General features: G+C 53.6%; 1 protein-coding gene across 4 annotated transcripts in view; it reads right to left on the bottom strand.

The window, feature by feature from the left end:
• Window positions 1–16,790, bottom strand: part of TNPO3 (transportin 3) — a 179,696-nt gene that overhangs the window by 1,064 nt on the left and 161,842 nt on the right. For all 4 annotated transcript variants that reach the window (XM_057425443.1, XM_057425440.1, XM_057425442.1 and 1 more), the window contains 16 exons: window positions 12,373–12,516; window positions 10,513–10,688; window positions 9,227–9,365; window positions 7,567–7,713; window positions 6,911–7,018; window positions 6,496–6,587; window positions 5,640–5,779; window positions 5,364–5,555; window positions 4,563–4,654; window positions 3,587–3,663; window positions 3,245–3,305; window positions 2,707–2,847; window positions 1,143–1,259; window positions 694–788; window positions 397–553; window positions 50–217 (listed from right to left, as the gene is read on the bottom strand). In XM_057425443.1, coding sequence (XP_057281426.1) covers window positions 50–217; window positions 397–553; window positions 694–788; window positions 1,143–1,259; window positions 2,707–2,847; window positions 3,245–3,305; window positions 3,587–3,663; window positions 4,563–4,654; window positions 5,364–5,555; window positions 5,640–5,779; window positions 6,496–6,587; window positions 6,911–7,018; window positions 7,567–7,713; window positions 9,227–9,365; window positions 10,513–10,688; window positions 12,373–12,516 — 2,046 coding nt within the window. The remainder of the gene's footprint in view (window positions 1–49; window positions 218–396; window positions 554–693; window positions 789–1,142; window positions 1,260–2,706; window positions 2,848–3,244; window positions 3,306–3,586; window positions 3,664–4,562; window positions 4,655–5,363; window positions 5,556–5,639; window positions 5,780–6,495; window positions 6,588–6,910; window positions 7,019–7,566; window positions 7,714–9,226; window positions 9,366–10,512; window positions 10,689–12,372; window positions 12,517–16,790) is intronic.

Raw genomic sequence — 16,790 nt, 5'->3', positions numbered from 1 at the left:
TTTGGGATCCATCCATGCCCGTCACCACCTCCCCATGCTGTCCCCTCACCGGCCGGTCGATCTGCATGATCTCCCAGAGCACCTCGGCGACGTCAGGCAGGGTATAGGGTGGGAGGCAGAAGCAGCACGTGTGCAGGAGCTGGTTGACAAGCTGCTGGCCCAGTTGGTTCATCACCTGGTTGATGAGCTCCTTTCGCACTTCAAAGTCTTCCTCATGCTGCGGGAGGAAGGAGAAAGGGGGTGAGAAGAGCCTGGGGATGGGGACATGGTGCTCCTTGCTTGATGGCTTGGCTACAGCAGTGGGACAACACTCATTGGGGACAATGGCAAAGGATGATGAGGATGGCATTCCAGCTCCATGGAGGAAGACCTTCCTCACTGAGGAACACAACTCACATCATTGGCCACCCCGGTGTGGATGAGATCCCGTAGGAACTTCATAACGCTGCAGTTGGCATCCCGGTGATCCAAGGTGGTGGCAGCAATGGCCCATTGCAGGATGGGGATCATCACTTGGCTCCGTAGCAAGGTGACAGGGCTGCGCTGGATAAACCTAGCCAGGAAGAGCACACACAGTCACCACCACCCTGCCCATCCCCAGGAGAAGGCAGGACCTTCTCCCACTCTATGATTGCCCCCATGGGTGCTTGAGGACCAAAGTTGGGGTGTCCCGGTGCAGCAGAACGTGGTTACCTGGCTGCTAGTCGAAAGAGGTCATCCACGGTGTCGGGGTGGTTCTGAAGGCCGTTGGGTTGCTCTAGGAGTTGGAAGGTAGGGATGCACAGAGCCTAGGACAAGGGTTGTGGGGAATCCATTAGTTGGGATTACACAACAAACTGCTCTGATCTCTCTGACAGGGAGATGTCCAGCATGGACCACAACAGAGTGGATCAGGCCCTGGGTTCTCCCAACAGCCACCATTTACATTGGATATTAGGAATTCCTTCACCCAAAGGGCTGTCCAGCATTGAAAGAGGCTGCCCATGGCAGTGGTGGGGTCATCATCCCTGGAGGGGTTTAAGAGACGAGTAGATGTGGCACTTGGGGACATGGTTTAGTGGTGGGCTGGGTTAATGGTTGGACTCAATGGTCTTAAAGATCTTCTCCACTCTGTCCACTGGGTGGTTGAGGTGGGAACCCACCTGCAGCATGTCGAGCAGCCCCTGCCTGCAGCCTTCCTCCATGCCGTACTCATCCACCAAGATGCTGCCCAGGTAGAGGAAACAGGAGTGCTGGTGGGCCCTGTAGACATTCACCATCTGTGGGGAGACACAGGAGACACTCCATGGTGAACCATGGGAGGATGAAGCCGTCTGGTGACCTCCCAGCATCTCGAACAGGATCTCCATGATGTTCCCACCATCTCCCTTAAGAAAATCCAGCTCTTGTTGAGCACCAAGACAACATCCCAGCTTGAAAGACCTTCCCCCAGCCCCATGGGATGGTCTGAAGTACTTGCTCTGGTCTCAATCTGGTCCTTCAGAGCACCTCCATTCTGCAGCTCCCAAAGCCAACACAGCTTCTCCTTGCTTTTCACCCTTCCTTAGCCCCATGGAAGCACAAAGAGGACACCCAATGTTGGACTGAAGAGTCACCTCTTCAAGGAGCCTCACCATGTGGAGTTTCACACATACCTTTCAAATCACAGCTACACCTACAGGGCTCCAGCCTACAGAGCTCCAGGCAGAGCTCAGCTCTTTCCTGCAGCTAAAGGGCTCTCTCTGCTCCTCAAGGATTTATGTAGGAGCTTCCCAAGACCACCAGCATCTACCACAGCCTGGCCATGCACCACTGTGTGACCAGCTGCCCACACGACCAACTGGAGACTGGTAACAACTGATGTCCCTAGGGGGTTCGTGTTGGCCTAATCCTGTTCAACATCTTTGTCGTGACATGGACAATGGGATCGAGCAGCCTCAGTGAGTTTGTGATGACACCAAGCTGTGTGCTGTGGTCAACGTGCTGGAGGGAAGAGATGGGATCTAGAGGGACCTGGACACACTTGAGATGTGGCCAGTACTTGAGCTCAGAGTCCCCTTTGTGCTGGGCTGCATCAAAAGGAGTATGAGCAGCAGGTTGACGGAGGGGATCCTGCCCCTCTGCTCTGGTGAGACCCCACTTGCAGCACTGTGTGCAGTGCTGGTGTCCTCAGCATCAGAACGACATGGAGCTGTTGGAGCAAGTCCAGAGGAGGCCATTAGGATGATCAGGGGCTGGAGCAGCTCCTGTATGGAGACAGGCTGAGAACACTGGGGCTGTTCAGCCTGGAGAAGAGAAGCTGCGTGGAGACCTCAGAGCAGCTTCCAGGGCTACGAGGATGCTGGGGAGGGACTCTTCATCAGGGACTGGAGTGATAGGACAAGGGGTGATGGGTTCAAACTGAAACAGGGGGAGTTCAGGCTGGAGATAAGGCAGAAGCTCTTCCCTGTGAGGGTGCTGAGGCGCTGGCACAGGGTGCCCAGAGAAGCTGTGGCTGCCCCATCCCTGGCAGTGTTCAAGGCCAGGTTGGACACAGGGGCTTGGAGCAAGCTGCTCGAGTGGAAGGTGTCCCTGCCCGTGGCAGGGGGTTGGAATTGGAGGAGCTTTAAGGTCCCTTCCAACACAACCCAGTCTGGGATTCTGTTGTTCTAAGAGGTTTCTGGATGCAACCCCCAAGCCAGGGGTGTTGGGGGGGAGAAGAAGGTGCTGAGGAGGTGGTGTCCATACCTGGGTGACGAGGGGCTGCAGCAGGGCAGCAGAGCCTTTGCCCACGCAGCGCACGGCAAAGCGCAGGCAGCGGCAGCACCGCTCCACGATGCGGTTATCGGCACTGTGCTTGTTCAGGGTCTCCGACAGCACGGGCCAGATCTGGGGGTGGAGACATGGGAGAGGGGTTAAAGCTCAACCTGGTACATGGGGTATCCCCATCACGTCACCCTCATCCCTGTACCCTCACGTAGATGCCACTCGTGTCCCAAACCAAGGGGCACCTCTGTTCTGGGACACATAAATCAGCTTTATGGAGGAGTAAGAACCTCAAGAGTAGGTTAACACCTCCAGTGCTCCAAACCTCACAAGAGAAGGGACGTTAAAGAACCTGGGACACTCCCAGGGCCAGGTGGGGTTTGAAGACCCAAATCCCTGCTTCCAGGAGGGAAGGGGCTCCACCAGCAGCTCCTCTCCCCAATACAGAGGTGATGTTGGAGACTTCCATCCATCCCCCTGCGGAAATTCCTTCCCCAAATCCATCCCCAGCAGCACTTACTTCCTGAATGACTTTTTGGCACGGATGGATCTGTCCATTTTCTACAATGGGGTTAGTGTGTCTGTGGAAAGGAGTGAAGATTCCATGTTATCTTTATCAAACGCGTGGGTTTGGTGGCCAGAAGATGGGTTTGGAGCCCCAAGCACCCACCAAGGCTGCTGGAAAAGGACCAAAAACTGCCTTAGAGGGTCTGGAAAACCTTCAACCTGGTAAAGAAGGCCATAAGAAGAAGAACCCCGTTCTTTTTGGGTCTAGAAGGAAATGAGCCACCACTAACTGGGTTTAAGTCCTGGGACGGTCAGGTTGGACTCACAACTCATGTCCCAGCCCCTTGTTCCTTACCTAAATATGACAGCGAGTCGATCCAGGGGCACAGTAGGGTCTGAGGAGAGGCCATTGCTTGGCTCCTGAGAGAGCAGCTGGAAAACAAGGGAAAATGATGGGATCTGGGGACTTTGGGCAGCCCCATTCCAAATGAAGACTGAATAAACACTGCCTGGCACCAGAGCCCACCAGCAGCACCTTCACATCTCCTCTGGACCCGAGCAGAGCAGACAGCTCCTCAGCCCTTATCCAGGCAGGTCCTAGCCTCAGCCACATGCATGAGGTTATTCTGAAAGCTCAGAGCAGCTTCTTTTCGCCTCCTCTCCATTCAGAACCTATTCAAAGGGGTCTCTGAAGGAGCATGGAGAAGAACCAAGGTGGAAGAGAAGCCTGGGAGCTGCTAGGAGCGGGCAGGAGCTCTGCAGAACCCCTCTTGTGCAGCTCCAGGTCACCCTGAAAAGACACAGGATGGACACATCCCTTTTCTTGAGGCTTCCCTCCCTCTTCCTTGCCATTATCTGAGATTTCTACTGTGTTATCGTGGATCTGCATGGAAGTGTCACTAAGGGCCACCATGTTTTGGCAACAGGCGGAATGTGACCTTCTGGGACTATGTGTGCAACAGGGGGGTCAAATTCCCATGTCCATCCTGGAGATGCAGGGTAAGTAAGAGCTGCCAACTGCATTCGAGGTGGCTTCAGGAAGGCTTTTTGGCTTCTAGCACCTAAACTGACATCTAGGGACCGTTTTCTTCTCATTTAACCCATCCCATGCTCTTCCAGCTGCATAGTTCTCATCCAGAAGAGACTTAGGGACAAGTTTGGTCTCAGTTCTGGTCTCCTCATACACCTCTGACTTTGAGGACACACAACTGCTGCAGCAGATCAAGCCACCAGGCAAAGATGGAACCACAGCAACTTGATGGTCTCCATCCATCCCACCCAAACCAGTGATGGACAAGGAGCAGGTCAAGGTAGCTCCAACCAGGATATACCTTCTTGAGCGCCATCACTTGCACGGCACAGAGTTCACTGAGGCATTCTGCTATCTTCTCCAAGGGGAGCCTGGCCAGGACCAAGGCTGTCCCTGCAAGGCAAGACAAGACAGGCTCAAGGAGCAGGAATGCAATGTGGGAATGTGGCTGGGGAAACACAGCATGAGGGAGGTTCTCAAACAGCTCTAGGGAAAATCTTCCTGAGACTGAAACATGCTTCTGTGCAGCCTGTTCTTGGATGGAACCAGACACCAAAATACCTCTGTAGGGCGAGAAGAAGGAAGGGAAGCTGGAATGTGGGAGAATTCGAATGATCCTTGACAGGACAAGAGGAAATGGCTTTAACCTGCCAGAGGGGAGACTGAGATGAGCTCTTAGGCAGGAGCTCTTCCCTGTGAGGGTGCTGAGGCGCTGGCACAGGGTGCCCAGAGAAGCTGTGGCTGCCCCATCCCTGGCAGTGTTCAAGGCCAGGTTGGACACAGGGGCTTGGAGCAAGCTGCTCTAGTGGAAGGTGTCCCTGCCCGTGGCAGGGGTTGGAAGTGGATGAGCTTTAAGATCTCTTCCAACACAAACCATGCCAGGATTCTATGATTTCAAAGTGTTTTCCTCTTACATTTCAAGTTCAGAGCAGGGATGGAGATAGATAATAAACCCACGAAGTGTCTTTTCTACCTCCTAACCGAAGAGAAGACTAAAGGGGACACATGGGGTGCCTCAGGACAAGCTGAGCCACTCTCATCGAAGAAAACCCATGTGAAAACAGGCTTGACCCACAAAATACCCCCAGCTTGATGTGCTCACCCTTGAGGAGCCCCACAGCAGCCTCTGGGGAGAGCGTGAAGGAGTCGAGGGACCGGGCGATCTCCAGCAGCCCATTGAAGTGCTGAGCCATGTGGTCCCGGCACACGGAGCAGATGTTGTGGATGGCCTTGGCCGCCGCTGAAGCCAACCTCCTGTCACACAGCCCCTTCATCAGGTACCCCAGCACGGGATCTGCGGAGGGAGGGAGGTGAGGAGGGTCCTGGAGCCCCTGCCTGGCCATGGGGCAGCGCGGTGGGGTGGCAGGAGGAGACTCACCCAGGAACTGAGGGTTTCTGTCCACCACCTCGCTCATCTCGCCCACCAGCTCGATGCTGGTGTAGCGCACGGCCGTGTGCACTGTCTCAGGGAGGCGAACCACTCCCTCCAGCACCTCCACCAGCGTCGGGTTGTTCTCCCTGGGCAGGGGAAGAGGCAGCCAAGGTGGGCTCCATGGATCAGTTCCATGGGGAAGGTGTTGTAATGAACATGGTCTGACTGCTGGGTTGCTTGGAACCAGCTGGGTAAACACTGTGGTGGGGTGGGTGTTGTTGATGTGGGTTGGGTACAAGCCTCCTGGGAGACCTTAGAGCAGCTCCAGTGCCTAAATGGGCTGCAGGAAAGCTGCAGAGGGGCTTTGGACAAGGGCCTGTAGGGACAGGCCAAGGGGAATGGCTTTAATCTGCCAGAGGGGAGACTGAGATGAGCTCTTAGGCAGAAGCTCTTCCCTGTGAGGGTGCTGAGGCGCTGGCACAGGGTGCCCAGAGAAGCTGTGGCTGCCCCATCCCTGGCAGTGTTCAAGGCCAGGTTGGACACAGGGGCTTGGAGCAAGCTGCTCTAGTGGAAGGTGTCCCTGGAGGTTGGACTCAATGATCTTTAAGTTCCCTTCCAACCAAAACCATTCCATGATTCCATTATTCAAGTCCCCAGTGCATGCAGAAGAGACCCAAGAAGGCCCAACTGCTTCACACAGTCCCAGCTCCATGCTGGACCCATATTCCTGGCCAGGAAGCTGAAACCTCCAAGAAAGAGCCATGCTATGATTCCGTATTAGTGGTGTCCCCACAAAACTCACTTGGAGGCAGGTCCTGACCCCACAGCCCCTACAGACACGAGCAGTGTGGTCATCACTCACTGGTCAACGCTCTTGGCTATGGAGGCCATGATGAAGAGGACAGCTTCCGTCACCTCCCAGGGGGGGTTCCCATCCTTCAGCGTGGCATAGAGCTGCAAGGGAGACGACTGGTCACAGAAGAAGCTACAAACACATCTCAGGGATATGTGGTTGTGAATCCCACCCTGTGAGAGCACCACGTGCTCCTCACCTCCTCCCAAACACCTGAAACACCAGGCTCCAGGCGTGGACCTGCACAATGCACACACAACCCTGGAATGCTGGGACCACAGGAGCTTTCCCATGTGGTGTGAGACCTCCTGCTCCTCCTGGAACTGTCTCCTCCACCTACTTCACTTCCTTGTGCATGAGATGTGTGTGACCTCCTCCTCATCCCAAAGGCCATCAGTGCTTCATGATGCTCCTGCAAACCCACCTGAGCAAAGCACTCCACTGAGCCCACCAAGAAGATGAGGTCTTTGACCAGGTCCGACACCCGCATCCGGAACTCCCCAAAGTCATCTGTCTCCTCTGGGACACCTTCCTAAAGGGATGAATAACAGGGTGTGAAGCTCAGAGGAATCCAGGTTCTCACTCAATCACAGAAGATGATCACAGAAGATCCATCATTCCTGCCCTCTTCTCCCTGGATTAAGCTACTGAAGGGTATTTGAAGGAGATCCATGCACACACACTGTGTATTCCTGCTCCAAAACATAGATGAAGCGATGGGAATCAAGGGGATGAGGAGCTTCAAGGAGGATAAAGCACCCCACAAGGAGGAAGAGCTGTGACTTATGCAAGCTTTATCCTGACCAAAACACCCCTGAGCAGGGAATGAAGCAAGTCCCAAAGTGGGAACAACCTAGGGAAAAGCAGGAGAGGGTCATCCTGCAGGAACCAGACACCAGGTAGCTCTGTTAGGACAAGACTTCATGAGAAGAGCTTTAACACAACAGTTCTCATCACTCCCAATTGTCCCTCTCTGCGGTAACTCCTGAGCCCTACAGCTATGGAAGGTCAGCAGTGAGGATGGGCACATCCCACCATCCCAGCTGCTTCTAGAGGGAAGGAAAACCAAGGCAGCCTTACGTGGTCTGAGTCAAGCTGGCAGTGTCTGGCCAGGGCATGGAGAAGGCGCTGGATGTAGGCTTTGAAGATGCTGTGGATGATGGCATCATCCGTCTTGTAGAGGTGCTCCCCAAGTCTGTACCAGAAGTTAAAGGAAATTTCTACCACCTATTTGGGGAGAAAACTTGTTACCAACACAATTCTCTCTCCCCTTTGCTCTGCTGATGCTCCCTAAACCTCTCTGCATCTGGGGTACCACCAAGTCCAATCAGTGCTTCACCACGAGGAGCAGCTCCAAAAGGGACCTGAAACAGGCTGAGTGCACTTGAAAGCCTGTGAGCAGTGAAGCTCTTCTGCAAACCTAACACTGGAGCACAAGAAACATCTCTTCCTGCCATCACCTCCTTTCACATCATTAAACCTGCCGGGAGGAGGTTTTAATCTGCCTGATCCTGGCAGGATTTGTGCCCTTCTGCTGTCTCTGCTCATCCATCAGGAGGTGTTTAACACTTAGCCTGACCCAATGAGCTACAGAGCATTTTGCTCTCCCCACCAGAGCCACACTGGCGGAAGGATTTCACCACCTACAGCTGATCCCCACCAACCACAGCCTTGCATCTGATGGCCTGATGGCCACCACGGGGTTGGGCTAACAACATGAGGGAGATGGCAACACCATACAGAAGCAAACATCTCCAAGAGAGCAGCTCAGGCTGGAATGGGATGTTGCTCCAAAGCCTGCTCTGGACAGGGCATTAGCTCAGTCTAGACCCACCTCCCATCCATCACTTGAGGGGCTGCATCCCCCCCTTAAGTACAGAAGGAAGGACGAGCATCCCAAAAATCCCAGTTGGCACCCCTCTGCTCCCCACATTGGATTGAGCCCCTCCACAAAGGAACCTCCATCTGCTGAAGTCTTACAGTGCCTAAAGGGGCTGCAGGAAAGCTGGAGAGGGGCTTTGGACAAGGGCCTGTAGGGACAGGCCAAGGGGAATGGCTTTAACCTGCCAGAGGGGAGACTGAGATGAGCTCTTAGGCAGAAGCTCTTCCCTGTGAGGGTGCTGAGGCGCTGGCACAGGGTGCCCAGAGAAGCTGTGGCTGCCCCATCCCTGGCAGTGTTCAAGGCCAGGTTGCACACAGGGGCTTGGAGCAAGCTGCTCTAGTGGAAGGTGTCCCTGCCTGTGGCAGAGGGTTGGAACTGGAGGAGCTTTAAGCTCCCTTCCAACACAAACCATCCCATGAAATCACCCAGGGATCAGCTACTAGGATTTAGCAAAGCTTTGGAAGAATAAATTGGGGTTTTAAGGAGCTCATCTTACACATAAAGCTCTGTACTTAAGGCAGGGTATTTGGGAAGCTCTGATGCACAACGTCTTTTCACTTCCTCAGAGGGCAAAGTTTCCCTGAGCCACACTGCAACCCCCACAGAACTTCACTTGCACACGTGCAGAGAACACTAGGGAGGGTTTTGGTGCTGTACTCACAGCCCCACAAATCCAGAGGCTGGGAAAGGGAAGCAGAGCTGGATTCCTGCCTCAAAACCCAGAGCTGGTGCTCCAAAGCCAGCAGCTCACAGGAACTGAATCCTCCCAAGAATGTGGCCATAGAAGAGGAAGGTTTCCTTCCTGCTGAGTCAACTCTGGAGCAGTGAGAGCTGGTGAGGACAGGAACCCTGACTCACCTCGTACTGCGGGTGTCCCGCACAGATGAGCAGCAGCTCCAGCGTCCTCAGGTCTCCCAGCCCTTGGCCTGGGGTGCACACTATCTTATCCAGGAAGGTCTCGCAGAGCTCGGTGAACACACGGCAGTAGTTGAGCACCCTGGGGAGGAAAAGCAGCAAGTCAGAGGGATGGACGTGGGATCACGCAGCCCAGCATGGAGAGGTTGGGGCTGCGCAGGTAACACGCTCCTGAGCTTCAGCTCAGGCCAAGAAACACCAAGTTCTGCTTCAGCTTTCAGTGAGCAGCTGGGAAACAAAAAAGGGGAACTTGGCTTTGCTCAGTTAGGTGAAAACACCCAGTTCCAGTCAGCAAATGTTATGAAATTCTCACATCACCCATTGCAGCTGAGAAGACTTCTCTAAATCCACAGCATGGGGCAGGGGGACACGTGAGCAGCTTGGGTCAAAGGCAGCCCCAAGAAGGTGCCAAGTTTCAGAAGGCAAAGGTACAAACCTGCTTTAAAAGTACACCCAGAATGTCCCGAAGCCCAAGCACTGGGTGGCAGCAGAACTGCTCTTCTGATAGAAACAGTTCAGTGCTGGAGTTTGAGATGATCTATGAGCCTACTCTGCTTGAACATGGTAATGAAGGCAAAGGGGAATGGCTTTAACCTGCCAAAGGGGAGACTGAGATGAGCTCTTAGGCAGAAGCTCTTCCCTGTGAGGGTGCTGAGGTGCTGGCACAGGGTGCCCAGAGAAGCTGTGGCACAAACTGGCCTGGAATCAACTGGGGCTGAAGGTCGGGGGGGGCCCATCAGAGCAGTAAGCTTTTGTGGCTGCCAACATGCGTAGAGCACGCAGGTCAATGTGCTCCATCAAAGTATGATGGCTTCTGTTTCTCTTGAGACAAGAATGAGGAGCTCTTGACCCAGTGGCACATCCAGTGGGAACAGCTGACCTGGGTGTGGGTATCTGGAACAACAGGTTGCTTCTAAACTCTATTTTAAGGCTGGTAAAGCATCAGCTGCAGCTCAGGACGCTTCCTTGCACTTAACCAGCCCCAGGGAACACCAACACCACACCCAGAGCTGCTGACAGTCCAAACCTGAGCCCAGCCTCATGCCTGGAGCATAAACCGGTGCACCAAGGCCAAGGAAGTCATCTGCACACTTGTCTTTGCTCCACAGACACTTATTTGCATTGCAGACTTCAGAGTGCTGCACGGAAACCAACACCAACTGCATGCAGGTGCCAGCACAGTTAATGCTGGTGCTTCTCCTCCCTTCCCAGGTTGGAAGCTCACTCACTTGTCCAGGTCCTCCCGTGCTACAGCCATGTGATAGGCACTCTCCAGGGTGAGGACCCCCTGGAAGAGCTGCAGGGCCAGGGGCAGGTTGGTCTCCACATTCTCGATGGCATAGAGGGCTGAGCACACGCAGTCCGAAGCGGCTTCGTGGAGGTTTGATGATGTCTTGTCTTGTTGCTGCAAGGAAGGAAGGAGAAGAGCCCAATGATCGTGTTCTGGAGTGACATGGTGATGGAGACACAGGGGTTTGTTCTTCTTGTGCCCAAGATCCATTGTAGAGGTTCAAAACTCCCCACAACTCACTCCCACCAGCCCTGCAAAGCCTGTGCTGCTTCACCAGCCTGGACGCTTGAGGTCCAAACTGACCCCATCCCACTGAGTCTTCCTTGAGGGAGGGGAAAACCCCATCTGAAATCCATGGAAGCTCAGAAGGAAAGAAAACACAAGTGCTGTTCCTCAGGGGTTGTGTTGGGACTGATCCCATTCAACATCTTTGTTGATGACACAGACAGCAGGATCGAGCACCCTCAGTGAGTCTGCTGATGACACTGAGCTGTGTGGTGGGGTCATGCAGGAGGGAAGGGATGGGATCCAGAGGGAGGCAACTGAATCCAGCTCTGGAGCAACAGCAAAAGAGGGACATGGAGCTGCTGGAGTGAGTGCAGAGGAGGCCATGGAGATGCTGCGAAGGCTGGAGCAGCTCTGCTCTGGAGCCAGGCTGAGAGAGCTGGGCTGGGTCAGCCTGGAGAAGAGAAGGCTCCTGAAGGGGTGAAGGGGAGACCTTAGAGCAGCTCCAGTGCCTAAAGGGGCTGCAGGAAAGCTGGAGAGGGGCTTTGGACAAGGGCCTGTAGGGACAGGCCAAGGGGAATGGCTTTAACCTGCCAGAGGGGAGACTGAGATGAGCTCTTAGGCAGAAGCTCTTCCCTGTGAGGGTGCTGAGGCGCTGGCACAGGGTGCCCAGAGAAGCTGAGGCTGCCCCATCCCTGGCAGTGTTCAAGGCCAGGTTGGACACAGGGGCTTGGAGCAAGCTGCTCGAGTGGAAGGTGTTCCTGCCTGTGGCAGGGGTTGGAACTGGAGGAGCTTTAAGCTCTCTTCCAACACAAACAAGGCTGTGATTCTGTGATCTTGTACTCTCTGCTGCTGAGTGCAGTTCATGGAGGTGGAAGGCTCACTGATGGCAGCACAGCAGGAAGGTTCCTGCAGCCCAACACCTCCCTCTCTACAGCAGCTCTGCCTCGGCCCAACACACTACAGGCAGCAGTGACCTCTGCTGTCCCCAGCTGCTTGTGTCCTTCCAGCTCCACAGGAAAAGCCAAGATTCCCAGGGGAGCATGGAATGATCTCATAGGGGTGGGCTGCTGAGCTGGGTGGTTGAGTTCAACCAAGTCAGGGCATCTGCTCAGGAGAGATGTCACAGTCTTTCCAAGAACAGGGAATGGTTCTCAGCTCTGGGCTCATATTCCCTGGATCAATCCAGAAGAAGGGCAGGAAAGAGTAAAACCAAAGGAGCTGCAGAGCCTCTTCCTTCCACACAAACAGCCAAACACACATGATGTTCTGCGATGTTCTGCAAAAGCTCGCAGAATACTTTTGGTCCATCAGCTTTGTCTCCACATCAAATTCCTGCACTAAGGACCAAGTACACAGGCAGAGGAAACTACTAAGGGTACTTTTCATTTCTCCCTTGGGAGCTTGCTCTTCCCTGCCTGCTAGCAGAGCAGGACAACCTGCCTTGTGGAGCTGATGGAGGTAAAAAAGCAAGCAGTGGATTGCTACTCGAGAGAGGAGGGATGAAACCCACCTTCCCCACCTCCTGGTCCTCAAAGCCCATCAAACCCTCATTGCCAAGAGGAATACTCACCAGCACCTCAAACAGGAGTGACAGCAACTTGCTGTTTGCCATGAAGGTGCTGTCCAGGACGCCCAGGTTGAACCAGCTCCCCAGGCACCGGAAGATCTTGATGAGCATCTTCTCGTCATTGCCTGCTTTCTCCACACATGTCATCTACAGCAGGACAAGGAGGAACCAGTTAGGAACCCAACAGGTAACCCCACAAGCAAAATAACATCTAGTTCTTGGAAAGCCATCCTGGAGTGTCCACAGTTAGCATGAAGAACTCCTCCATGAATCTGGCAAGACAAAGGGAGCCTGGGACAGTCAGGACAGACCCCTCCAAGAGCACACACAGCATGAGTTGGGGCAATCCCAAGCACAAACACACGCTGGGAAGAGGATGGATGGAGCAGCCCTGAGGAGGACTTGGCTGCCCCATCCCTGGCAGTGTTCAAGGCCAGGTTGGACACAGGGGCTTGGAGCAAGCTGCTCTAGTGGAAGGTGTCCCTGCCCGTGGCAGGGGTTGGAACTGGAGGAGTTTTAAGGTCCCTTCCAACCCAAACCACTTTGGGATTCTACGAGTGTTCTATCAAGCAGCACTTTTAGACCCATGTGGAAGCAAGAAAAGCACTTTGAGTGTTTTCACTCATTCCCAGTTTCCTACAGGATCCTGTCTCAGACCAGTGGAGCATGGACACAAATGAGTTTCCTACATGATAAGCCCCTAAACTCAATCCCATCTCACTTTACGTTTCTCATCACAAAACAACCATTGCCAAAGAGAAGATGGGTCATGAGGGTCAGATTCACCCCAAAGGCCACCTTGATGACCTGTGAACCATCCTTCCCTTGCCAGGCTGAGGGAAAGGAAGAAGAGGTGGACAGGAAGGACCTGGAGAAGGATCCCAGACTCCCTTTCTCCCAGAAGAGAGCCCGGATTGGCCAAGCAATCCTGACCAGGAGATCCTCCTCACTTGACACTTCAAGCCTGAAGGTAGAATGTTGCACTTCATCACAGTATCCTTTCGTAGATCCCCTTTTTGTCACTCAAGAAAGAGAATTTAGCATTTAAATCCTATGGAGAAGAATTAATTTTGGGATTTACTATAAAAGCTCCTGGTAGAAGCAGAGGAAATCTGAACAGAAACTCTTATGACAGCACTATGTCCCTTGGTGACCCTCACATCGTGCTGGTGAGGCTGGGAGCAGCCAGTGCAAGGTGACACTGCCTGTCTCATTGATGTGACAGCCAGGCTTCTCCCACATGTCCTAGGGAAGGGCTGGAAATTGCTGGGAGAGATGGCAGGACTGCAGGAGGGATGGTGCAGGGACTGCAGGAAGGTGAAAAGGGTTTCAAGAGTGAGAAAGGACTCGTGCAAACTCAAGCCTAAGGAAAAGGTGACACGGGGCTCCCCCAGTGGCTGTGCTGGTCATGGCATGGAGCTCTGCTGGGGAAAATACAGGCGGAAGAGTCTTCTCAAGAAGGTCTGAGCTGCTGTGGAGCAGAGGGAACAGCTCAACTGTGTGACTGCATGTGGAGGATGAGAGGAAATGGCCCCAAGTTGTGCCAAGGGAAGTGGAGACTGGATATGGGGAAAAATGTCTTCACTGAAAGCACGGCCACAGGAGGCCATGGAGATGCTGCGAGGGCTGGAGCAGCTCTGCTCTGGAGCCAGGCTGAGAGAGCTGGGCTGGGTCAGCCTGGAGAAGAGAAGGCTCCTGAAGGGGAGACCTTAGAGCAGCTCCAGTGCCTAAAGGGGCTGCAGGAAAGCTGGAGAGGGGCTTGGGACAAGGGCCTGTAGGGACAGGCCAAGGGGAATGGCTTTAACCTGCCAGAGGGGAGACTGAGATGAGCTCTTAGGCAGAAGCTCTTCCCTGTGAGGGTGCTGAGGCGCTGGCACAGGGTGCCCAGAGAAGCTGTGGCTGCCCCATCCCTGGCAGTGTTCAAGGCCAGGTTGGACACAGGGGCTTGGAGCAAGCTGCTCTAGTGGAAGGTGTCCCTGCCCGTGGCAGGGTTTGGAACTGGAGGAGCTTTAAGCTCCCATCCAACACAAACAAGGCTGGGATTCTGTAATCCTCAAGAGCACAGTTCCTTCTATCTACATCAGCTACAACTCAGGGAACACTGACCAGGAGGATGGGAATGTGGCTGGAAGAAAAACGGGTGACCACAGACCCATGAGTGCAGGGCAGCCAAGCACAGGAAGATCGGGCTGCAGAGCAGAGGAACGGCTGCTGATGAGGTGCTGCAATGGAACACCCCAAACCCTGAGTCCATCTGGAGCCTGGTGTCATTCACAAGTAGCTCAGTGGAATCACAGGCTTGTGACATGCTGCTGAGGGGATGTCATCTTTCTTTCTTTAGATAAGCAGCATGAAAGAGTAGACATTGATGGGAAGCTCTAGGGACTATGGCACATGCTCCATCTGAAGCCTGAGACAGGGTTGGCTGCTCTTTTATGGGGTTGGATGCTCTTTTATGGAGCTCAAACAACGCCAAAGAACACGAGAAGCTTCCCTGGCAAGGCAGGAGCTGGCAAGGAGCATTTCTTTTCAGTCCACAAAGAGATTTATCTCGATGCTTATTCTCTGCTCCCCAAACTTGCTTTCTTTTGGGGTCCACAATAGTCTTGTTCTTTGAGAGCAGGAATAGTCCCTGAATGGAGAAACCTTTGGAGAACCACCAGGAGATTCAGCTACAGTGTCCTGTTTGCCAAACACCAAGCGTGACCTGCAGCAAATGTATAACCTCAGCTTACCACGGCATGGTCAGAAACTGGGCATGTTCTCAGGTCTGAAAGTGAGAAGACAGAGAAAACCCAGGGTTTTAGTATCTGAATGCCTTGCTTCTAAGATACTTGAAGTTCAACAAGGCCAAGGAGCTACAAGAAACCTGGAGAGGGGCTTTGGACAAGGGCCTGTAGGGATAGGCCAAGGGGAATGGCTTTAACCTGCTAGAGGGGAGACTGAGATGAGCTCTTAGGCAGAAGCTCTTCCCTGTGAGGGTGCTGAGGTGCTGGCACAGGGTGCCCAGAGAAGCTGTGGCTGCCCCATCCCTGGCAGTGTTCAAGGCCAGGCTGGACACAGCGGCTTGGAGCAAGCTGCTCTAGTGGAAGGTGTCCCTGCCTGTGGCAGGGGTTGGAGCTGGAGGAGCTTTAAGGTCCCTTCTAACACAAACCAGTCTGGGATTCTGTGATATATCAAGACACAAGATGTCTTCGGGGCGGAGTCTAGTTGGAGGCCTATAACCAGTGGAGTGCCTCAAGGGTCAGTACTGGGACCAGTATTATTTAATATATTCATCAATGATTTAGATGAGGGAATTGAGTGTACTATCAGCAAGTTTGCTGATGACACTAAGCTGGGAGGAGTGGCTGACACGCCAGAAGGCTGTGCTGCCATCCAGCGAGACCTGGATAGGCTGGAGAGTTGGGCAGGGAATAACTTGATGAAATATAACAAGGGAAAGTGTAGAGTCCTACATCTGGGCAGGAACAACCCCAGGTTCCAGTATAGGTTGGGAAACGACCTGTTAGAGAGCAGTGTAGGGGAGAGGGACCTGGGGGTCCTAGTGGATGACAGGATGACCATGAGCCAACACTGTGCCCTTGTGCCCAAGAAGGCCAATGGCATCCTGGGGTGTATTAGAAGGGGGTGGTTAGTAGGTCGAGAGAGGTCCTCCTTCCCCTCTACTCTGCCCTGGTGAGACCCCATCTGGAGTATTGTGTCCAGTTCTGGGCCCCTCAGTTCAAGAAGGACAGGGAGCTGCTGGAGAGAGTCCAGAGCAGGGCAACGAAGATGATTAAGGGAGTGGAACATCTCCCTTATGAGGAAAGACTGAGGGAGCTGGGTCTCTATAGTTTAGAGAAGAGGAGACTGAGGGGTGACCTTATTAGTGTATATAAATATATAAAGGGGGAGTGTCACGAGGATGGAGCCAGGCTCTACTCGGTGGCAAACAGTGATAGGACAAGGGGTAATGGGTACAAACTGGAACACAAGAGGTTCCACTTAAACTTGAGAAGAAACTTCTTCTCAGTGAGGGTGACGGAACACTGGAACAGGCTGCCCAGGGAGGTTGTGGAGTCTCCTTCCCTGGAGACATTCAAAACCCGCCTGGACACATTCCTGTGTAACATTATCTAGGTGTTCCTGCTCCGGCAGGGGGATTGGACTAGATGATCTTTCGAGGTCCCTTCCAATCTCTAACATACTGTGATACTGTGAAGATGTGGAGATCTCAAGATGATGACCTAGAGAGCTACATACACACACCCATAATGGGCTGAAGTAATTTCTGGCTTAGCCCTCAAACAACACAAAACTAGTGCAGCCTGCACAGGAATCCCAGCTTAGCCAATGACTGGACCTAAAATCTAGGAAACTAAAGAGCTCTTCCTGAACTTACAGCACAGAATGCTGGAAGAGAAGCCTCCATACTTGGT

This window comes from Pezoporus wallicus, unplaced genomic scaffold (assembly GCF_028554395.1).
Source record: "Pezoporus wallicus isolate ANWC-B61680 ecotype Strahan unplaced genomic scaffold, APGP_CSIRO_Pwel_v1 contig_4722, whole genome shotgun sequence".
NCBI classification, from domain to species: Eukaryota; Metazoa; Chordata; class Aves; order Psittaciformes; family Psittacidae; genus Pezoporus; species Pezoporus wallicus.
Note: the sequence above shows the minus strand (reverse complement) of the source record. Positions and strands in the feature narration are given on the sequence as shown.